General features: G+C 38.6%; 1 protein-coding gene across 6 annotated transcripts in view; it reads right to left on the bottom strand.

Annotated features, from left to right (window-relative positions):
• Window positions 1-20,101, bottom strand: part of CACNA2D1 (calcium voltage-gated channel auxiliary subunit alpha2delta 1) — a 368,498-nt gene extending 348,397 nt beyond the window's left edge. For 4 of the 6 annotated variants that reach the window (XM_040063345.2, XM_040063347.2, XM_040063349.2 and 1 more), the window contains exon 1: window positions 19,465-20,100. In XM_040063345.2, coding sequence (XP_039919279.1) covers window positions 19,465-19,559 — 95 coding nt within the window. In that variant the 5' untranslated portion in view covers window positions 19,560-20,100. Of the gene's footprint in view, window positions 1-19,464 lie in introns of all 6 variants that reach the window. The other 2 variants (XM_058420484.1, XM_058420485.1) reach the window with 1 other exon arrangement.
• Window positions 20,102-24,538: the final 4,437 nt, after the last annotated feature.

Raw genomic sequence — 24,538 nt, 5'->3', positions numbered from 1 at the left:
TTGGGAGAAAGTGGAATATATGGATTCTGCCCTGGATAAAGGGCAAAGAAGAACCATGTAGACATACAGCTACGACACACTCCTGTATGTTGTGACAGTGCTCATGAGAGGAGACTACCACCTTTTCTGTCTAGTAAACACCAGGCTGGTAAGATTAAATTCAGCAGAAAAGTTCTTCTTGCTGGATCCATTAAATGATGTGCCAAAGGCAGAAAGAATCTAGCCAGGTCTCTAGCAAGCTAAAAAAAAATCATCCTACAGTGAAATAAATTTGGAGGACTAAGGGGGGAATAAACTTCTAGCTAAAAAAACCATAGTACTACAGTGAAAAATAAATTTGGAAGACTGAGGAGAGATTAAACTTCTAGGTATTAGATGCACAAGGATTTTTAAAGAAGCAGTTTTGCCTTCCAACCTGGTGGCTCATACCACAGCAAAAGACATGTTTGCCTACACATGGCAAACACACACCTGGTTGCAGCTAGAACTGCAACAGCTCTGGTAGCTGCATCATCAGTTATGGCAACTCTGATTTGCTCCTTTGTGAAGTCACAGTCAGATTATATGAGTTCACACTGAAGAATAATCAGCTTTTCTTAAATGCAAAATCTTAAAAGCTCAAAAACTCAAAAGCTCATAAGCAACGCTACTAGGATTCAGTGGGTTCAAATTCTGGTCTGTGAAATGTAAAAGAGCTTCCACCCAGAAGGTGCATTAGATGCAGTTTGGAATTTCAGGTAAAAAGCTTGAGACTATCTGTGCTAAGAGAGTTAGACTTATCCCAGAATCCCTTGTGCCAAATCTGAAAAAGCACACTTTCACTGGAAGCGTTCTATCTTAAATCATTTTTCCTTTTCTCAGGGCCAGTCCTACTATTTCACCTAGCAGCCCTCTTACTTCTTTGTGGGGTTTGAATCACGCTCCACCAACCATGGAAGCAGATGTCTCAGACATGGCAGAAGCTTCCAATAAAATATACCAATTTATAGAAGAGTAAAAAAAGAAATAGAGAAGCAGGTTGCTTCTCATGGCTGGCTATAGAAAGCACTGGTTGCCAAAAATAAAACCTTACGTAAGCATAACAAACACATGCTATATTTTGCTACAGGATTTTCACAACCAGACAGAACACATGTAACCACTACAACTATCACAAAAAAGTACTACTGCCTTTCTGAACTACATAAAGGCACTGACGTGTCTTGTGTCCATGTTTAACACGATGTTTAATACACTAGAATATTAGAATTATATTAAATTATAGAAGTGTATCACAATCATAAAAAAAATCAAAGCAAATCAGTATCAAAAAGGGTCTTCATCACATGCAACTCACTTGTCACAATTAGATAATGAATTAGTATCTCCTCCTCTGTAGGCTGTGCACAATTTCTATGGATATTAATGGCAACTGGTCACAAGGAGGAGAAAGAATTTGAGACGCCTGCCTACAAACTAAAAGAAAATGTTTTAGGCTGTCTTTAGTGTGCAGTGTTGCAGCTCTTTTTTTCCCCAAATATTCTCCTTTTTGCAATGGTAATTTATTAAATTTGGCCAGTTAATTTTTGAGAATCAGTATTTTTGTGCTGACCTCAACCACAGGATAAAGAAATTAACATAAAGAAAAATATCTCTTTGTGTAAGAAAGACTTTCAGTGAGCACAGTACTAGGACACCTCCATTTCTCACCACATGCCTAATTTCTGTGTACAGCAAAGTAAACCCCAGCTAATCAGTACATTTGCATTAAAGTTTCTCCTCATAAGGAAAAATTCATAGGAAAGTGCATAGTCACTTATGTCTGAAAGTGTGTTCATCTAAAAATTGGAGACTGTATTTACACCTAGTCTCAGTGTTTTCCTCAATGAGGTACTGCACCATTAACTAAACTGTTAAAACAAGGGAATTCTTTGAAAAGTGTTTTTTTCTCCTTTCCATTGAAAGAGCCTTTCTTGACAAGCATCATTTCTGAAACATGACTGCTAATAGTATTCTTCATGCTGTAGAATAATCAGGTTTTTTAATAATTTTAGAGAAAGCTTGCATTGGAATAAATTGATAAATGTTTAAAAGAAACACCCTTCTGGAGCTTAGCTGGTTAAGAGAAATACTAAATCAGTGCTTGCTGATTGCTGAAGCCATCTGACGGGTGGCTTCTATATTTAGGATCCTCCTTACACCTGTCAAGAGACAGAGAGAGACAGCCAGAGAAAAAGAAAGTGTGCACCAGAGCAAGCAATCCAGAGACCCATCTCTTGCAGCAACCAGCTAAAAATATAAGAAACAAAGAGCAATAAAGAAAACACAGCGAAATCTTATTATTTGTATTACACCGCTGCTCTGTGACATGCTGTCACCAAGCACTTTGAGCAGGGTACAGACCTCATTAGTTATCAGCAACTCCAGCTCCTACAGGAAGGCACAGTGCTACTCCAAGCTGGATGCAATCCAACTGTGTCAAACCTGGGCTCCTCAGGTGGATCTCTGTCCCCGCTGCTCCTCAGCCAAAAGCCTGAGGCCCTTGCAGCAACATCTGCATTCCAAAGTGAACTCCAGCATGTATCCACCCCTGTGCCTAGCAATGCCACTGGAAATGGGCTTTCCAGCTTTGATTGGCATCTGCCTGAACCAAGATGCTCCCTCTCAGCTAATCTGACTCCTTTCAAAATCGATGAATCACAGGTACATACATGAACATAACAGAAGAAAAATCAAGTAGGTTTCTTTAAACAACACTATGCAACCAATTAATAAAACAATTCTATTGCAAAGGCTTCAGATCTCCCTCTTTAACAGAGTAACAGTACTGCATTTCAAATGGAAAAGCATCCTTCCAGCTGTAGCGGGAACTTGCTTTCAACACATGGAAGTTACCATCCCCCCACCTGAGTTCCAACACTCTTTTCAAATTTTTGTTCTCCCAGTAAACAGAAATATTTGGATTTGTAAAGAAATAGCATTGCTGGGAAGTAGAGAACATCATTCTCTTTCTACACATATATCCCTTTCTAAATGCTACATGGCAATTACTAAACAAACATCACTCCACCTTCCCTGACTCATAACAATCCGGGTAACCTTTTAAAAAATATCTGATGCAGCCTGCATTCTTTCTTGGAAAAGGAAGCCAAATGGCCTTTAAGTATTCCCCAGTGTTCAATAAACTATATCTATTGCTGGCCAAGCCTAATTTATGCTTCAGTAATTATTATTTTCTCAGAAAATAAATGGAAAAGCCTTTTTTTCCCATCAATAGCAGATGAAATCCATATTTATTTGTTAAAAATTAATGATGTGGGTGTATGAGGGTGAGAAAATGCTCAGTCCTCATGAAAAATGGTAACTACTTCTAAATGTGCATGTTTCAGTTTGCATAGGAAGCAATTGCAGAAACACCTCTGACTCTTCTCATAAGTAACGGTAATTATTTACCTACCACTAGTAGCAGTTTTAACCACTAGCTAGTATTTACACTTATCTGCCAGGAGTACATAACTAATTTTTATGTAGATATTAACTTCAATTACACAGAGGCAAGAGGCAAATGAATATAAAAAACATAGAAGATAATGAACTTGCATTCAGCTCAATAAAGAGCTAAAGGCTCACAGAGGAAATCTCTGCATGAACCACACACACGTACAGTAGTTCTGTGTACCCTAATGTCACAGAAATAATCTCAAACTGTACAGGGTAAAAATTATGGTTTTGCCTGTATCAACATGAATTTTGCCATCTGCATCCATGCATTTCCCCCATAGTTTAAAAGACAGAGGATTGAAAGATTCAACACTTGGGGGAACACTGAGAGAGCAAGGGCATGTCACGGTGCAGAGTGGCAGTGACATGTGGTGCAGACCAATTAGCAGAGGCAGAGATAACCATGCCATACATCTGAGGTCACACCTTCACTAGCTGCTTATAAAAGGACTTTATATATTTAGGTTTGAAGTACAGTTTACATTTTTGAAAAATTTTCTTTGTGCTTTTTTGCTTTTTTCCTTGAAGGTCATGCAGATTAATATTTAATCTTTTTTAATTCTGCAGTTAAGAATGTTCTACAAGTCATCCCATACTTCATAATGGGGAAGTATGATACTGCTGTATAGTCTCAATAACATTGCCAGCACAGAGAAATACAGCAAAACATTTATCAACAATTGCAACACCCACCCAAACCAATGATCTCAGTGTACTCAGACATCGGATGTGAGCCTGAACAGCTATAAACATTCCATTGAAACAGAGAAACAGAAATTTAAGTCTCTTCCACTGATCACAGTCTGAAGACAAAATGGGTCCATACTAGATGTATTGTAAAAAATAATGTAGCTCCTTTAAAAAATTAGCTGTGCCCAGTCCTACAAATATTTTCTTCCTGTCTGTTGCACAGCCTGACTGTTCAGAAATATTCACATGCAAAAACAACTGCAGCGCAACAATGCTAAGAGAGAGAGCTATGAAGTTTTATGAAGTCCTAAAGGGTGACAACGTACATTTACAAAGCACTAAAAGCATTGTAGTAAATATTGGGCAAACTATTGCTCTGTCCTACCTGTCACTAATGCAATCATCTATGGCAGACATTATACCATTCTCCTGGGTACTAAGCCATGTCTCTCCTATATTGATAACTGCAATGAACACACAGGAGAAAAAAACAATATAGAACAATTTGGCTGTCTTGCATGATGTTAGAGGTGCACACACATTAGTATACATAACATTACCCCTGCCATTACTTATTCCCCTACAGGTATTATTAGGGAAAACCCTCAGGAGACATAAAATACACTGCTTTATCATTACTAGGGATGCTGTTTTCCTGAAAAACCTTCTGTCTAAGGAACTCAGCCTCATTCTCATAAGTCTGTGTCACACAGAATCAGTACTGATACAGGGACTGCTCCTTTTGTTTGGAGGTTTCAAGCACAGTGTTAATAAGAACAGAGACACACGTACATGATGTGTGCAGTGCTGCTGTTTGAGATGTGTACGCAGGAAAATTCAGTCACCTAGCCTGACATATTTCATTCACATATGTCAAACTGTATTGTACACAATAGATTCAGCCATATTAGAGGACAGATCCAGAAATGCACCAGAGATATAAAAAAAGATGCAACAGATTATATTCTCCACATAATTTCTACTGATTTTTGAATTTTTTTTCCCACCACTCAAAAAACAGGTGTTTCAGACCATTTCCATGGAGCCTTAGCATTATTTTGTTGAACAGGATAAGAACAGAAAAGGTCAAGTTTGACATCATTAAAAGGTATTACCTAAGACAAAAGTGAAAACAAGTCAACATCACCTTGTGTTTCTGGAGTAGATTGGCAAAAAAGATAACATCTCTAGATATATAGATTCTACTAAAAGAAGAATTCAGAAATAATACGAAAACAGATCAAATCATAGAATAGTCTGGGTCAGAAGGAACTTTTAAAGGTCATCTAATCCAACTCCCTGGAATGGGCAGGGACATCTTTAAGTAGATCAGGTTGCACAGAGTCCTGTCCCAATTGACCTAAGATGCTTCCAAGGAATATGTTTTATCAGCACTATTTAGTAATACTTTCTTCAGATCAAGTAGCTAATTCAGTACTTACTCAAAAAATCTGGGATACTACAGTAGAAATATTTTATTTCATGTCATGACATTATTCCATACTTATACCTTTTAAATGAACTTAAAAATGAAAAGGTTTTTAGGTGGGGGGTTTTTTGGGTTTTTTTGTTTGTTTGTTTGGGGTTTTTTTTGGTTTTTTTTTTTTTGGTTTTTTCCTTTTTAAAAATACACCAGTTGAAAATAAAAAGGTTGGGAAATTGAAAAAGTACTGTCCAGCTCCCAAGTAATACAGAAGAGAGCTTTTGTTCTTTCAGATTTGTCTTCAGTACAAATTTAGAAGCTTAACATTTCAGAAGCACCACGACAGCTTTTAGAGAATGGCTCCACAAGATACTTAGTTGTAATATCAAGGCACTTTATATATTTAATCTCAATTTTCGTTACCTTAACTTGCAGGCTCAAGTCTGTGAAGTAGCTGATAGCCTGAACATGCCTTCAAAATTTTAATAGCAATAAGAATTCAGCCCTTTATTCTGCTTTAATATGAAATAGCAAAAATCAGCACTTATGCAGCATATTACAAAAATTGTACAAGCAATTCTCCATGCCCCCTTGAAGAATTCACTGATGAAGGAGAAAACGGGGTAGGAATAAAAAATAAACAGACCGCAAAACTCTCATATTATTGCAAATAAATGGTTTGGAAGCTTTAATCCAGTCCCAACTTACAACTTTGAAGCCATGTAAATTCCAATCAAGTCTAGTTTTGAGATGCATAGAATTGAGCTTTTCTTCTAAAAAGAAAAGGTAAGCAGCAATAATAAATATTACATTTGTACAGAGGCAGACAAGTAGTGGTGAATTACTTAAGCTGAGAGAAAAATCAGGTGGCCTTTAGATTGCTGGCTTTAAAGCTCCTGAGTTTTGGTTTTTTTACTGTATCATTTCAATATCATTCCAGATTCTCAGAGAACTACCCAAACAATATAAAATAATGACACTTCACTGTAAATAGCCCTTATTTCTGCATTGATTTTGTTTAGATAGACATTGAGCGCTAAAAAGATTGTGTAATTGCTACTCACTGAAAACAGACGGCATTATCAGCCAAGAAAACCTTCATTAGTTCATTATCCAATTTTCCCAGGTGAAAGAAATGTTGCATGGAGAGTGTGTGTCTGTGTCAAATCACATAGTAACAAACCACAAACTGAGTCTATCCAAATTACTGTTGAATTAGAAGCTCTATTTCACAGCAACAAACAAAACTGTGTACCAGCAGCCTAGATTTGCCTACCAAATATTTGTTTAAGAACTTTGGAGTAAAAGACATTTGAAATACTGTGAGTTTTGTGGGGGTTTTGTTGGGTTTGGGTTGGGTTTTTTTTTCTTTTATTTTCTTTTCTTGGGGTTTTTTATGGATGGGTTTCTATTAAGAAAAAAATGGTTTCATGTATTACTTTGCAAACTTTGTAGGAAGGTTTCATTATAAGTAATGAAGAACTGCTTTATTTTAAGCAGTCTTTGAGTGATATTGCAGGTGATCCTGGTTTGCAGGTTAACCTTTTGGCCATTAAGAAAGCCTTAAGTAAATTCTATTCAAATACACATCCATTAGTATCGGTGTAGGAAATCGGGATCTCTACATGAGAAATCTAACATGTCAAGTATTGAAATCTGTTAAATTCGGATGTGGCTGCTCAAAAAAATCACGGCACAATTAAAACACAGAGTTAGACGCACAAGAAGTTTGACTTTTTTTCCAACTGTGCTGGTAACTAGAACAGTGACTACTTCTCTGGTATACTGCTGATATTTCTTGTTTGTTAATTTTCAGGAAAAAGACCAGCTAGAAAACAATTCCCGCCCAGTGAGAGGCTGTACCAATTACTGAAGTCACACAGCATAAAAAACCATGGCAGCAACCAGTGCTCTCTCGGCAGTGAAACAAGGTTCTAGTGATACAAAAAAATCCAAACATCTCAAAATATCTCTTTGAGCAGGATATCTTTATCATAGCTTTAGGGTTCAGAGAATAGCTTTGGCTAATAGTTTATTCTCAATTCCCAAAAGCAAATGCTCCTACACTCTCTCCATGTAGTGGCAACTATTACTAGTTTTACATTGCGAAAGACAAGGTATGTCCTCTGCAGCTTTACCAAAGTTATCTGCAAAATCCATCAGTCTTACAGTGGGGTTCCATTTGGGTAATATTCTCAATGAAAGTTGTTTCCAGAAGACAAAAAAGAAATAGAGTTGGTTTTGTAACTGAAGACAGGATCACAATGAAGATATAATAAGCTTATAGAAAACTTAAGGCAGTTTCTTATCTTGCTATTCCTAGATTTCAAATGTTTAAGCTTTATAACTGGATAACTTACTTTTTTTCTTTTAAGTTTTTCTAAAGGATTTTTTAAACATCGATCATCATTTTATTCCATAAACACGTTATTCTCACAGAGAGTAATGGGACAATTGTTGAGTCGAATACTATTCACAAAAATGAAATAGAGCCCCAGTTAATGAGATGTATGGAACTAAAAATTCAATCATCAATGTTTAACCTGTATTTGCAATGCTGAAAGCATCACCAACGAATACATAAAGTGTTTGTAGAAGCATGGACACATACAAGAATAACTGAGCATGTTTGTCCAAGACTATTTTTCAGGCCATAAAAGTACTTTATTCTATCAATAAATTAACCTATGAAAAAAAAAAAAAAAAAAAAAAAAAGCTACAGTAAAATACCTGCAAGCAAATTATTGTTCCATACTTCCACTATAATATTTTTAATGGTCATTTGTTAACCAAAACTCTCACCATCCATGCAAGGCAGCAATGGGTGCTTTTAATCCTAATTTTGCAGGCTTGGAGAGTGTATCTGTACAAGGAACATTTATAGAAGTTAAGACACTGGACAACTGCTTCTATTAGCAAAGCAGCTATCACATCAGAATTTCACTTTGTCTCCCCATAAAGCATCAATATCATCTTTCAGAGTAAATCCAGCTTCAGTGGAAACAAATATAAAATCTGTGTGTGAATTTCTTGCTGATTTTAATTTTAATTACACAAAAACTCAAGACTTCATATCCAAAGATGAATGAATTACTGTTACACATAATGAGGGGTTAAATTAATTTACTTCTATCATTCCTACTATTCCAAATTAATCTCTAGAAGCTCTAATTGCTTAAGAAGAAAAAAAAAAAAAACAAAACCAAAACTACAAAAAAAGTACATTTGTGAAAGCCACTTAGAGCAAACCTGCACATTACCAGACATTGCAGTACTTGAAAAGGAAAAAATCTCTTCCTTACAATTCCACACTTTTATTTAATAAAATCATGTTTCTTCCTAATCTAGGGTAACATTTTTCAGTGCCTTCCAGCGCATTAAGAACTTCTTTTTTACATGGATGCTCGCTCAGTGTGGCACAGACAATGAAGTGGTGTCAGAGCTTATCATTTAAATAGAAGACAAATGACCACATCTGATATCCCACATGATTTCCTTGGGATATCTCACTAGTCCCCCCTGCAAAGCCTAATAAAATCATGTGCTACATTTTATTTTATGTAATTTTCACAATCAGGCCTTGACAATGATGGCTCATTCTGTTGCAATGAAACCTGTACGTGTTTAATCAGATTTTTTTTTTTATGTGGATTCGTCCTTGCACTCAGGATTTAAATGATACAGGACTGATACTCATTATGTTGAAATTACACTGGTGGAAAGAAAGATGAAATTGGGTATCCAACCATTTCCGAAGGTATTTAGAGTATATCCTAGACATGTTCTTAGTCACGCACAGATCCCTCATGTATTTCTAATCAGTCAAAAGAGACCAGATTCTGCCTTCAATTACCACAAACCTTTCCCTGTGTGTTTATTACAGTGAAATCTCCTTAAGATATGTTCCTGCACATATTAGTGATTCTCTCCCAGCTTATACACCTACCACATAATCTATAATATGTTCACAACAGATAAAAAAAAATCTGATCAAGAAGATGCTAAGGCAACTACAGTGACTTGGTAAATAACAAAAAAATGCTAAGAACTATATTTCTATTGCTACTGGCTGTAGCAAACAAAAATAATTGCATTAAAAACTATGTTTCTCCTGCTTGAAATCTTAAGAGTCTTGGTGATTGTCAGGTAATTAGTGATTGCTGATGATCATCTTACCGCTACTAGTCTGTAAACAGAAAAAATTATGTACTTTTCTTACTATCTTTCTTATAGAAATAGGACGCCTTGCTTTATTAAACACATTGATTCAAGCAGGATGACAATTTGGGTGTCATTTCCATTATAGAAACGGAATAAAACCAGCAGTCGCCTGTGCTGCAAAAGAAGAAATAGATCATGTTAACAAACTCACGTCACAAGCCCGTCTAGTATTGTATCTAACTATTGCCTCTTTTCCAAGTACGAAATATTCACAGTACAAATTGCAGAAAATCCCGGGATCCTCAGCTCCCAGTGCTTCCCACAGTGGAAAAGGAATTGGCACGATTGGCGAAGGAGTGCAACGAGCGCGCGGCAGAGGCATGAGTCACAAACTGGCTCCTCTTCACCATACTGTCTGCAGATTTTTGCTGACTCCTCTTGGTTTCTAAAAATGCTGTTAAGCTTATGCTTTGCAATCTGTGTACATCCAAGAAGTACAGATCGTGGGGAGTAACTTCTTCCAGATCTCCAGATCACAAGTTACCAAAAGAAGCAGATATGATGGTAGCTTTTCTACAAAGATTCTATTAAAAAACACAACACTTTGAGAACCAGGTAAACCAGAGGTATCATCCATCCAGGAAAGGATTGGTCATGCAAGTTTCTGAGGTGAAGTGGGAATATAGCAAACACACATCTTAATAAATTAGGCTTAACAGTTTAGCAACACTTTTCAACTACAGAAGGCATTAGAGGCACTAGCTAACAAATTAATCTTGACAATAAACACTTGCCTGACTAAACGGTAAGATACTGAAGTTTCCTACTTTACTGAGAAAAATTAATATCAAAGTCTAAGATGCAAAATTTGAGAAATAAGGCAAGGTAGATGCCTAAAGAGTGACATTTAATGATAAAAAAAGCTCAGCCATGGTACACACAATTCACAATTCAGGATCTACATCATAGAAAAAAAAAAGTGATTAAATAAATTAGTCTACTGACTCTCTTTTTTTTTCTTTTTTTCCAAAATTGGTGCCACTCAATTAATTTCTAAGAAAAGACTCAGATCAAGAACTACTTCCTGTATTAAGAAACACACACGGCTAACAAACCTAACACAGGATACTTTCAACAGAAGACCCTGCTCAACACATTTAGTTTCCATCCCTACATGGATTATTCTTCACTTTGACCTGTCTTTGAAAAAAAATCTAGAGAACTTGTTACACTCATATGTAAATATAATAAAATTCCAAGTGAGGCTAACAGAAAAAATGGATGTTCAATAAGCTCTGCAGAAACAATTCTACTTAAAAGTGAATAGTATGTAAAGAGTATTGCCTCCCAGCATATGGCTGTATTTAGGATCCACAAGACTTCTACCAAATAGATTACCCCAATCCTCATGGGGGGAAAATGATTACTGGGAGGCTTCATTGAGCCATTTACGAAATGAACCATTTTTCTCAACATTAGTCCACATCAGAATATCTTTAATTAAAAGTTGACTTTTAGTGGACTGTTGTACTTATCCCTCAACATTTTGACTGGTCTCATGGGACGTTGGATCTACATGTGCAGGAGTGACCTGTAAGACTCAGGGAAGTGATAATTAGAACCATAACTTTGTAATTCATACTTCCTGTCATCTCTTCTTCATTACTTTTCTCCTTTCTGCAGTGTTGATAACACATCACATTCATCCATTTCAGAGTGAAAAATGTTTCATTTCAATAATCTTTGACAGAACAGCTCCCATGACTCAGTTCCCTCCTATGGAAAAGGTTGGAATTTCTAATCAAGAGTCAACATATACCTAGTGTGGCAAATTTCTGCTCATTTTAAGAATGAACTTCCCTTTAACTGGTTTGCTTAAGACTACCTTAGTGCATAAAGAGAAATGCAGCATGGTATTAATAGTGACAATTTGGAACAGTGGCATGACTTGATTTAGGTTTTAGTATTGCCACCACCCTTAGCCACAGATCTTTTACAACCGTGTTTTTATGCCTACCTGGAAGAATATTCAGTCCATGCCATAAAGATATAATAAAAATCTGAGTAAACATAAGGGTGGGAGAGATATCGCTGGGGAACTTTTTAAGCTTCTAGACCAGTCTAGCGGGAACCTACACAGGGAAAATAGGAGCATTTCAGCTCAAATACTGTTTGGATGAATCAAGTCTAGCTTTTCTCTTTTAAATAAAAATTCACATAATTTAACATCTGCTAAAAAATCTAGACTGTGGACTCAGCAACTCCTTTCTATTCTTATTTACTCCTCAAATCAGGTCAAAAGTGAATTGGATTTTATTAGAATGAATAAACTTGAGAGACTTTGCTCAGAGATTTCAACTGAAGCATTTCATGCTGAAGAAAGGACCACTAATCTAATATTAGTATTAATATAACCTTCATGCTACATCTAATAAAAGCTGTGCAAAAAAATGATTTCCTAGTTCATAGGATCAATAGGATTTTTTTTTTTTTTTTAATTATCTTCTTTCTGCATTTCTGGATGAACATTCATAGTCCTGGAGAAACGAAGGAAATTTCAAAAAAGGAAAATTCTTAAATCACTCTGTTACAAAGTCAGACTATAGTTCTTACCCTGACAAACTCTCAAATGAGAGAGTGTGAGAATGCACTTCAAAGAAAGTGAAAATCCAATAAATCACTTTTTGTAACAGTCAGCAATATTACAACTTCACATTCACATTCTATGGTTATTTCAGGCCTGCCTCAGATTAAAAAAAAAAGCCTGACTTAGAATTACTGTAATTAGCTGCAAAAGCTTGCTGATTTGTTGATGCAAAATAATGTCAATTATTTTCATAAACTTGTTAGAAACTTTGTAAATAAATTGGAAAATATGATACAAGGAACAGAAATTCACTCTTTGTCATCAGTTTGCTGTTGGCATGCAGAGAAAGGTGTTGTAAGGACAGGCATAAGCAAAAACTATGGTGCTCCCCCTGCCATCATTAGTGGAGCATTCTCAAACGCTGAGCCATATCTTGTCACAGGGTGGCTGTGAAACAGAGTCTATTCCACATTTCACCCTGAAAATTTACTAAGTCTGAAAGGAAGAAGGAAAGGAAGGTATGAAACACAACTTAGAGGTAGAGGAGGTAAAAAAATAGTTTAGAAAGCAGTGGAGAAGGAAAAGAAAAATCCCTCTGGAGCTGAATAGCTGCAGGCACATGCCATTAATTTTAGCTTTTAAAAAGTGCTGAAGTGTATTTTGAAAATCTTCACTCTTACACAGATTTTTGTGAGAGTATCAGTGGGACTTTTTCATTCATTCCAGGGTACAAGCAGCACAGCCTGGCCCTAAATTGAGAATATACAACCCATGAACGTTACTGAAGTAGAAGCGCAGTTGACAGTAATTTCACTATCAGTATTAGGTATTTTCACCTTAAACGTGAGCCACCCTTGCAGAACTACGGTGTGCACTACATGATACTGAGTAAGATTAAAATTATATTCTGCCAACAATATTCAATCCAGTTCTCCTTACTACTGGAAATCAAGAGGGAAAGAAGAATCATAACTCCCCCTAAAAGCAATTTGTTACAGTAGGCAATGGAACAACTGATGCAAAACTCAGCTCTTGGTCTGATCCTACAGAGCAGAGAATTGCCCTCTGCATGTTTGAGGAAAGTTGAGTGGGATCAGGCTCTTAAATAGATTCAGCAAGAGAGATAAATCAGAGCTGTAATCTCAAATGCAAATCATTTGAGTATTCATTGATACCTGTCTTGCAGCAGCTGTAGGGGGAATGAAAAAGCTGATGCAGGAGTGGGCTAAGAGTGATCAAAGACAGAGCACACTGGGCTGGGGGTACAAATGCAATTATTGTTTTGTACTTCTTATTTTCTGTTCATTTTCAAGGTGCTAGCAAGGTGGTCTTTTCTAACAGAATGCTAAGGACACTGAGATGTCATTCTTTTCATCAAAAACTCTGGTTCCGAATTTGTAAAAGACATAAATTAATTATGGCGTCTGGCTTTACCAAATTGTAGCTATGGTCCAGTAATTTTATTCCAGGGTTGTTTTCTGGTAATTTTTTTTTTTTCTTCTATTAAAGGAAATTTGCTAACAAGGCACTAGAAAAAACATTTTCTGACATTAAAAATATCACCTTTTTGTCACAAAGGTCTTTATGAGCACCCCAAACACAACATGCAGCTTGAGCATAGGGGATCAAAAGCCTGGGTTCTGCTGCAAAGAAACACAAAGAAGTCCGGGGCTCAATTCTACTTCTACTATGGTCAGCAACAGAGAGAATGAGTCATTTTTCTCTGCTAAAATGCTTCTAAACTGCAATCCCTATCTCACAGAGGTTTAAGTCAAATATTGGTCTAGAAGATAACACTACCTTGGATACAGGATTCTTGCAGAAGGCAAGAAAGCATCAAGGCACAACCATGTCAGTTACCAGTGGGCAACCAGAGTCTGGCTCTTTGTTAGTTTCTTTGTTACAAAACACTAAAGCAGTAAGAATTTGACCCTGCTTCCATCAATTTAAAGTGTTCTGCTAGATAAATATTTTTAAGATCTGTACAACAGGCCTTCTATTTAACAATGAATACATTTCAGGCTAGTGTGCTGCCAAGCTCCAGCTCTCTTTCTAGCAGCTGAATTCTTGGATAAAATCATTTTGCAGGGTATGAGCAATGCAGTTCTGAAAATAGCATCACTGCAAAATGAAAGATGGCAAGAACCTCTATAATGCTGATTTATTTCGATGAAAGTTCATCTTTTATGATTAGTACCTGTTTTGATGTTTTCAGCTGAATTTTCATACTTAATAAAATGTAAATCTATAGAATTTGTTAATTCTGAGGCTCTAGCATAAATACCTAGGAAGGAAACAAGCAAAAACAATTGCCCATTCACAATTTACATCATGAAATATGTAAAAAAGAAAAATGATTTGTGGATCCAAATAATTTGCATTTATAATCATCACATTTACAGGGACATTAAAAAGAAAAAAAGGAGGGGAAAAAAAAAAAAAAAAAAACAAAAAAAAAAACCACACAATCAAAAAAATCCCACCAAAACATCAAAATAAACACCACCAATCTACAAGAAGCTGTTTCACACTTAGAATAATTACGTTTCCACTAGAAGAATGGATTGGAACAACACTCTTTAAAATATCGGTGGGTTTAACACTCTTTAAAATATCAGTGGGTTTAAGCATCTTGCATGATGCTCAGCATTTAGACATGTGCTGCTGAGAAAACACTAAGAGGTGATATTGCACTTCCCTGACTCTAAGTAGATTACATCTTTCCAATTCACCGATATGAAGGTACACTTCAGTACTTTTTTTTTTTTTTTCCTAATAGTGAATATTTTTAAATAAGTAGAGAAAAAAAAATTCAAATAGAAATAGCCAGATATTTTACAATCCATCAATACAGCAGTCTTTTATAATATCAGCAGCTAAACTGGCATTCTTCTGCCACAGACTTTAAGCTATAAATGGGATTTTATGCATATGAGAGGTATCAAAATCCCTAAGTCTGATAGAAGAAACAGATGAAAACATCAAAAATGTCAGCTATCTACCTTTGGTGACTGGTGCATACAGAAAGTGATGCTGAGACCAAGCCCAGCCACACTCTCAGCAGGACCTACACTTAAGTCCATGTGCAGAAGCCAAAAATATGAATGTCCCAGTTGTGCAAGCCCTAATTCATATGACTCATATAGACTTCCCTGAGTTGTCCTAATGACACCAAAACAGTAAAGATGATTCATGCAAGTAAAAAATGGGAATACACAACTTCTTTTCTAAAATTGTCCTGTCTGCATACATATAGATATATGTTCATATGTATACGCTTTTTATCTTTATATTATCTTCATCCACCAATGTTCTACACCAAGTTATGTAAGTGGCAGATTTGTCTTGAATATAATATTTAATTTAATAGATACATACAGAGCAAGTGACTGGGGAAGAAAAAAATGTTAAAATATAAAGGAAAGAAGAAAGGAGTGGCAGAGGAGAATCAGAGGGGTGATGAAAAGCCACTAAGATATATCCACAATGATGCAGTAACAGTCCCATTAATTTTGAAAGGCTTCATCTGTAGGTTTATAAAAATTGAAATTTGATTAGTTTGTTGGTTTTGTTTTGTTTGTTTTGTTTTTGTGGGGTTTTTTTTTTTTTTTTTTTATTTTTAAATCAGTACAAACAGGTTTATTATCAGAAAGGAGAGTGTGTATCTTTATGTAGTACATTACTCACTATCAGTAACAATATCAACACATGCTGTGCCAAAAGGATACTTGGGAATTACAAGATATACTTAAACTCAAGACTATCTGTCTTAATGCCGTATAGAGAAAAGAATAGAAATAAACAGAGTCCTCTGCTATCATTATCAGGCAACATATAAACCTTGCACATTTAATATTTCTGAAGTCTGTACAGATGTGAATGATAAATACATATATATGGCTACAAAAAAGAAGTGCTTTGCATCCTGTGACAGTATTAGTGTGGTTATAGTGCCAGGAGTACTATACACAATATTCTCATCTAAGTGCAAAATATCTGCTGTGTTGCAGGTGTAATTGAAGGACTTGGAGTTGTTGTGTTAGAAGTAAGAACAGGGTATCTTGTACCAACAAACAGATCCCTGACATGACACATTTGATACTATACATTTAAATGGAATGCAGCATGCACCAATCAGCAGCTAAGCCTTATAGCTCAGATCAAGACACAATTACTACTATACTTCAACAGTTTATTAAAGGACAATATTCAATATTTGCAGTGAAATATTTCAACACTGGAAGCAAGGAATGCAATACCACCTGCTCAGATTTTCAGGGAAAAATGAATGCTACCGTTTCATACAACACAAACCTGCACCTGAAATACTCTATATTTTGCTGTGTAGATGTATCAGTGCCTTTCTGTCTTATCAGAGAATTCAAATTAATTAAATTACTGAGATTCTATCAGACAGGCATTGCATAAAGCTTCAGCATTTCTCATTAAGAATGTTCTACATGTTCTATATTATTATATTGGTGATAGGGACTTCTGAATGTTTTAGTAATAGCACATGTTGAAATATTTATTAATGCAAAAGAAACAGATGACTGAAGGAAAAGTGATTTGACAATAATGAGCTGTTGAAGAAATCACATACTCTATAGCCCTGAAATATGCACATTTTTCACACAACAGCTGGGAAATCCTGCTTCCTCAGACCAACTTTTTCACTAAGAGAAAAAAGAGACTGAAAATAACGGGGAGAAAGCAGGTAGCTAAGCTCATAATATCATCAAACCTCCAGTTCTTCAATTATTCATATAGTTTCTTTCCTTTATTCTCCTCTCCCATTTTTTAAATTATTATTCCTATTTTTAATATTCTTAATATATAATATATTTTACATTAAGAGCATTTGCGTCACTTCTTTGTTCTTCCCCATTTGTAATTTTTAGTAAGAAATGAAACACTGCTGTCAAATGTTAAAAAAGAATGGGAAAATTGTTTTCTCCTTCACCTGTTACATCATTACTTTTTGCTAAGCTGCTCTCCCTGCATCAACCTGTTGTGTGCTGCCTTCTAAACAAACTAAGCCTTGCTTGCACTTTGATTCCGTTTCAAAGGGGAAACAGTACTACGAAAGATTCACAGTCACTGCAGATTGTTTCTCCAATATTTCAATGGAATAAGGAGGAGAAAAAAAGAGATCCAACTGCAAGTAGATTCTGCAGAACATGGAAATGTTGATGACTAACATAATAGTCTGAGCTAGCACAGGTATAGTTATAATTAAAGTTATATGTTTCACTGTTGTCCATTTCTATTATTGTATCTGTCAATAAAGGTAAATTCAGAAGGAAATTAGCAAAAAATAGATGGGGAGACAAAACCAGTTTTAAAAGAATTTAATGTATTCTTATGTTAAAAAGTGAGCTGAACTTCTATTTGAAATTATATATATTCTTTTTATATTATGTTCTTTTAATTTCACTGGTTTTCATTTTTCTTTCTCTTTTAAACCCCGAAAAATCCACATAGAAGATAAATTGTAGTTAGGTGTATATGATAACCTTATCAGCTCAGAGAGAAACCATAAATATCGGAGCTCAAAAAAACATAAATACGGGAGCTCAAATACAAGAAAACAATGAATTAAAAAGCTCTGGGTTTGTATTTTGCTACACTCGCTTCTACATGGCACATCTTTATGAACTGCAACACGAGAACGCTTTAAAAGGTAATTTTTCCCACAATGAAAGGCTGAATTTATTCAACTGAGAAGATACTAAGTGGTTATTCTACACTTATCTCTGTATTCCTTTCATTTAACAGCGCGAGCATCCCTTTGAGTCTTTCATAATGGAACCGATACTCAGAACTGAATCCAATTATAACAACCTACCAGCAGTACTAATTGGTGAAAATGCATTGCTGGTAATTACTGCAACGCATCCTTCTGTCCAGGATGAACGGCAACAATAAATTCCACCCAGTGCTAGACAATAAGGAAAGACTACCATTAGCACTGTTTTTCTTATGTAAAATGCACTAAAGTGAGTCATCCACTTAAAAGTTACCTGCTGGTAGCTTTAACCCAGATTCGGGGACTAAGGCAAGTACTTCAAAAAGCCAACCAAACAAAAAGAATGTAAAAATAATGAGGTGAGGGAGAAGAAAAAGGAAGAAAACACGACCACATAGTGCCTTGGCGTGGATTTTTTTTTTTTTTTCCCTATCGGTAGGCGAATCTTCAATACGATGCATTGGCTTCCTTTTGCCTTTCTTTTTATTGCATCATTATTATTTGATCTTTGCACTGCTCCGGGCAATACTTTCATGCTAATAATTCTGCAGCGCTTTAAAGATTTCCATCTCAGGGCCAGGCAAGAAAGACACCGAGCTGCGTGCACCGCGAGCATCCTTCAGCTCTGGCGAAGGTATTTCTGAGAAGTAACGATCTGCAAGGCCAAGGCTGAAAAAAACAGTTCTCCGCTGCGGGGCTTTAAGCGTGCGAAAGCCGCTCCGGCGGGAGCCAGGCGTGCGCACCCGCGGAGCCTCCGCAGCCCCCGCGGGTGCGCTGGAGCCCGGCCAGGCAGGAGGGAGCCGGAGCTCGGGCTCGGAGCTCCCAGCCGTGCCTGCCTGCCCCGCTTGCCGTGCCGGCCGCGGAAAGGCAACGAAATCCGCCTTCCGTGTGGATTTTAACAAAATTGCCCAAGTTTTCGGGTTTTTTGGGTTTTTTTTTTGTTGTTGTTTTTGTTTTGGTTTTTTTTTTTTAATAAAATATGTTGAAACTCCATCCAGGCTGGAATAACCCCTGTGGGAGGAAGGGGCGGACTCTGTGTAACTCGAAACTTTCTTCTCGCCGAGGATGACCTGACGGGGTATATTTGGGAGCCGCTCTGGAGCGGGATTCCCAGGCGAAGCCTTTACCTCAAAAGTCCCGCCGCCGGCCGTCACCGGAGCTTCCCCCTCCCTGCGGCCGCCCCGGCGGGACCTTCAGCTACCCTCACTCTTTTCTAATCAAAAGCTACCGAAACCCTGCAATTTTCCCCGACCGTCACTTTCCGCCCGGTCTAACTTGATTTCCCCTTTGTATTGCCGCTGTCCCTGGCGCCCAGGAGTGCCCCCGCCCCCGGCGTGCCCCCGCCCCGGACCCCCGGACCCCGTTGGGACTTACGTGGTGGCCGAGGGGAAGGGTCCCTCCGAGGAGTGGTTCATCACCAACGACTGGAAAAGTGTCAGGCTAAAGACCAGCAGCCAGACAGCAGCCATCTTCCTGATCGAAGATCGAGCCCCCTTCCCCAAGTCGGCAAGACGGCAATAATAATAAATTCAATTACCGTGTGTGGCGGTGCGGGGGGGGCCGTGGTTCTTTAAAGCCTCCTCCGCTCCCCCCACCCGCCCCCTCGCAGGAGGCGCAGCCCAGAGATGCGCGGAAAAGCGGGAGCGCGGCCGAGGGTGGGGAAGAGGAGGAGGAACGATGGAGATCTGTGGGTGGAGTGGGGGAAGAGGCGAAACAGAGAGAAGAGAGAGAGCGAGAGATACTCCACTCTCTGCTACTCCAGCGGCAGCTCCAGCTTCATACGATCCGCCGCCATCAGCGCTACTTTTGTAACAGATCCTACTCTGCGCGCGTCTGCGCGCGTCCTTCCCCGATTTATTCCACTGATTGCAGAGCAGAAAGAAGAGGAGAGAGGCAGGCGGGGTGGCGGCTCCTGGAAGAAGAGGAGGGAAGCAGGGGATAGAGTTGGAGACGGGCAGATCGCCGCCGGCTCCTGCCTTCCCTGCCGGCAGCGGGGAAAGTCGGGGCGAGCAGCGGGGGCGGGCGCCGGGCCCTGCGGCGGCCGCGCTCCATACAAGGCGCCCGGGAACTCCCGGCCGGGCCGCCCCGGGGCCGCGCTGCCGCCGCCCCGCCCCGCCCCGCGCCGCCCCGCGCAGCCTGCACGCTATTTTTAAAACCGCTTCGTGCCTGATTTAATTCCAACCCCCCCTTCTCCTTTCTCGGCGGCGGCAGCAGCCGCACGCAGCCCGTGTGCCACCAGCTGGGGCTGCGATTTAAATAGATATTCCGTGGATGCATCTATAAATGCCGCTCTGCCCGCGGCCGGCTGGAGCGGCGCTGCTCGGCCCCGCCGAGCCCGCCCGGCCCCCGCATCGCCGCCCCCGCCCTTCGCAGCGTCCCGGGCCCGCCGCGGCCCCGAGCGCCTCCGGGGAGCGCTGGGGCTGCACCCCCGCCCCGCCGCATCGCTAATCCAGACATTCGTTTCAGATCCCTCTGTAAATCCAGAGGACGCGTTCCCTCTCCCTTCCTTTCGTTTGCCCGTGTTCGCGCACACCGGTCTCTGTGGCAACTATACGCTCTCGGTATAACTGTAGGAAGTAACCCAGGGAAATATTTCTTAGGTTATTTGTTAAAGCAGTTAAAATTTCAGTGACAAATTTGATTTTCTCTTCGATCTGTGGGTTGGCTTTGCTAGTTTTTTTCTTTGAATATCCTTACATATTTATATTTTAATATATTTACTTAGTTCAACAGGTGAAAATGAAAGAGCAGACCCAGCATTCATTTTGTTTTCACGTCCTTTGTATTTAAGGATTGCATCTTGAATGTATTAACTCACAACAATTTCTATAAAACAGGAAAGTGCTCATCTCTATTTTGAAGGTGGCAAAGGGATCAAAACTGAGATGCACAAATGAAGATTTGAGTGCTCACATTACCCGGGCTCAAAGCCAGCATGATATTTCAGTTGCAATCTGTAAAGCATGCAGTCACTCATCTACATTGTTTCTGGATTGGAGCTGGCACTTGGGAGCTGGTGGGAAGAGCTCCCAGTTGTCTTCACCTATCCACCTACCCATAGGTACGTAGGATTCAGGGTTTGGATGCAAGTCTGAAATAGCATTTTCTAAAATGATTCTGCAGCCTTTAGACTCAAACAGTCTGAAAAGTATCTATAGCTCAGCTTTTGTAGGTCTCCATAGGCCTGACAGTTTTGCCATGTGAAGTGGCAGCACTTTGGATACTTACCTGGAACTGCTCACCTGAATACCTCTGCTTCCCCACAGGGATGTCAAGGGTACCAGCACAGTCATGGCCCTGTGGCACAAAGGTCCTGCTTCACATGAGATGTATCGTGAGTAGATGGTGGGGAGTGGATTAAAGTCTTGGAGAGACGCACAGAGGAAAGGGGCTGGAGATGTGAACTAGTACAAGTTGCACAGGACCATGACAAATTAACTTAGATAAAATAATTTACTTAGATAAAGCTCCTCATTCTTGGGCTTTCACACCAAGAACTGCATTATCAGTATCAAGTTAACATCAGCTCAGTTATGCTCATGAATGTTGAACAAAAATACTGATTCTGCTCCTTGATAGGACCCTGAAGTTTGGCTCTAGTTCATGCTTAAACTCTACTGAGTTACCAGGAACCAGATGTTTTTCATTTAGTTGTGCCCCAAAACACCTACAGTTTTGCAGTGGGCAATGCAGTAATGGAGTAACACTGGCAACGCCCCTCCAGAATAAAAGGGAATGCCTCACCTGGCTCCTTCCCTACCTGAAGGACTGAGCATATGCCCATTTCTTCTCTTCTCCGCAGGAATGTGTTCAAGTTAAATTCCCAGCAGTCCCAAGGGCCTGTTGAGCAAGCAGTGAGCTCTGAGCTAGGAAAGAGGTGCTCTCCCAGGGGAGAACCCTCTGGAATGGGCAAACAGAAAAGTACTGACATGCTGGTGTGGAAAAGAGAGAGGCTGCAAGTAACCGTTCAAACACACACATGAAATGATTTCAGTAGGTGAGAATAAGCAAGGTCACCCTTACGGGTACCATTTCAATATAATGTAAAGGACACCAGAAGATCAGGGAGTGAAAATGCAAAATAATAAATAGATCAGTAAAGGGTTACACAGGAATATTTCTCTCATCATTAGTGTAATTTTCTGTAAGCCTATACTTCTGATGCTTGTCAAGCTTCTTAGGGCCATAATTGCAGTTGCAAATAGTTCCAACAACAGCAACATGTCTAGCAGTGGAATTGTGCAATGCATGGGTTGGTTGACACCCTACCTGGTACTGTAAGGTCTGGATTAATCAGTACTAATATACTGAACAGCTGAAAAGTGAAAAAGATTCTAGAGAAAATACTGCTATGATTTAATAAAGAAGCATTCAAAGCTTCCAACCTACTGTGCTATTTACAACTATATAACAAGACCTTCTGCAAGTCAATCCTACTGTGAACAGTGTAAGTGAATGCCTGTGGAGCTCACTAAAACTTAGGGATGAAAGAGAGAAGTTGTCTATTATGTGGCTTCAGCATGGAAGAGAAATACTCCAAATAAGCTGGTTGAGGTGTGGAGGAGCAGCCAGGGCTGGAAAATGGAGCTTGACAAGGGATGTGGCATTCTGACGTCTGTGACAGACAACTCGAGATCAACCTTCAGGCTTTTCAGGATTTACAAGTAGACTTGAACTGAAGTTCAAGTTTATTGAACTCGAACAATTCAAAACCTCAGTTTTAGAAAAGGTGGAATCAAATAACAATTTTCCTGTAAAATTAAGTAAGGCTGGAAGTCAGGTTTTGAAGTTCCGACTTTTTTTGAATCTGAAACTCAGGAATCCAGTGCCAGCCTGGAGCATAGGGAAGAAAAGAAAGCAGGACTTATTCCATGAGCAATTTGTTATTTACTTATCACCCAGTCTGGTTCACCTAATTATTTATGGCAGAAAAATTCATTAATTTTACAGGTATTTAATAAAGGTGCAAAATGTTTAGAAATGGTGACCTCATCCTACAGCTGTGTGTGGACATGAATAATAGGCCTCAAATGAGTTCCCACTACCTTCAACAAGAAAGTGAAGAAAGTGTGATTGACTTAAAACATAAAATTAGCGGAGTTAAGTTTCTTTGTATGTCTTCACCCTCCTATAATGCAGAAAAAAGAAGCACAAATGTAGTTCCATCATGAAGTTTTAAAAAGCCATTAAAGTCTCCTAAACAATAAATTTCTCTACATTTGCTGATTAAACTATTTTCTTATACAGTCACTGTTTTAAATACATGACTCGTACTTCACAGTAACATTGCACTGCAGAAATTCCTATCATTTATCTGCACTGAGATTCCTAAAGATCTATTACAGCTGACAAGTCCTTTTCTTTAAGCACTTGAATGACAAACAAGGAAAGTAAATCGTTCTTCATTCCTACTTCACTTCATTCTAAATTTATTGCCTGTCATATCTCACTGAGACCTTTCCGTGAAGGAGCACAGGAGCGACAGGTATTAATATAATGAGGCATCTTACAGAAAGTTTACTGTGTAGCTGTTTGGTGGACTTGGCAGGGTTAGGCTTATGGTTGGACTCATAGCTTAAAGATGCTCTCCAACCTAAAAAGGTTCTGTGATTCTATTCTATGATTCTACTGAAAATACTGTAAATCTTTCAACTAACCATGGTAGTCCATATGTCAGGATATAATTCCCATTGCAAAACTACAAAATTTAATTTGCATCAAAGACTTCTTCTCAGTTCATTTAATCCATAGCAAGTATTAATTAATGGTCAAGCTTTTCTCATTTCTGGATATATTATTTATGTTTTCATGTATTATTTACACCATTGCAAATCTAGCATAAAAGACAAAAGAGCAGGGCCCTCTGTCTTTTAATAATTTTTTAAGAATCCAATTTATTATGTTAGCACCAGAATCAAAGTTTTATTAATTTTTTTTATGCTTGTATATAAACTCATTCTTCAGTAATCAGCATCTTAAGAAAAAAAAAATTATGCCAGTGACAGGTTAAGACCACACGTGCAGTGATTGCAGCACTTGTGTGAATAGATGGGATACAGTTACCAAATGCCTTAAAGTGGCTTTTGTGGGGGCATTATAGGCAGTAAATCTGTATTGGCTTTATTCTTGCCAGCCCCAATCATCATTTTGCTGAGCACACTGCACCTCTGTCCTTGGTGTAACACATACTTTGTTGGATGGAACCCCCAGATGTTACTGGGTTCAGCCAAAATGTGCTTGCTGGAATACTGTAAAAAGTGTGTGCATGATCCTGGAGTAAAGCAGGAGTCTGATGAGGAGCAGCTGAGGGAGCTGGGGATGTTTAGGTTGGATAAAAGGAGCCTCAGAGGAGACCTTATAACTCTCTAAAACAGCCTGAAAAGAGGTTGTAGAAAGTGGGGGTCAGTCTCTTCTCATGAGTAACTAGTAATTGGACAAGCAGAAGTGG

The sequence above is a fragment of the Hirundo rustica genome, chromosome 4 (genome assembly GCF_015227805.2).
Source record: "Hirundo rustica isolate bHirRus1 chromosome 4, bHirRus1.pri.v3, whole genome shotgun sequence".
NCBI lineage: Eukaryota > Metazoa > Chordata > Aves > Passeriformes > Hirundinidae > Hirundo > Hirundo rustica.
Note: the sequence above shows the minus strand (reverse complement) of the source record. Positions and strands in the feature narration are given on the sequence as shown.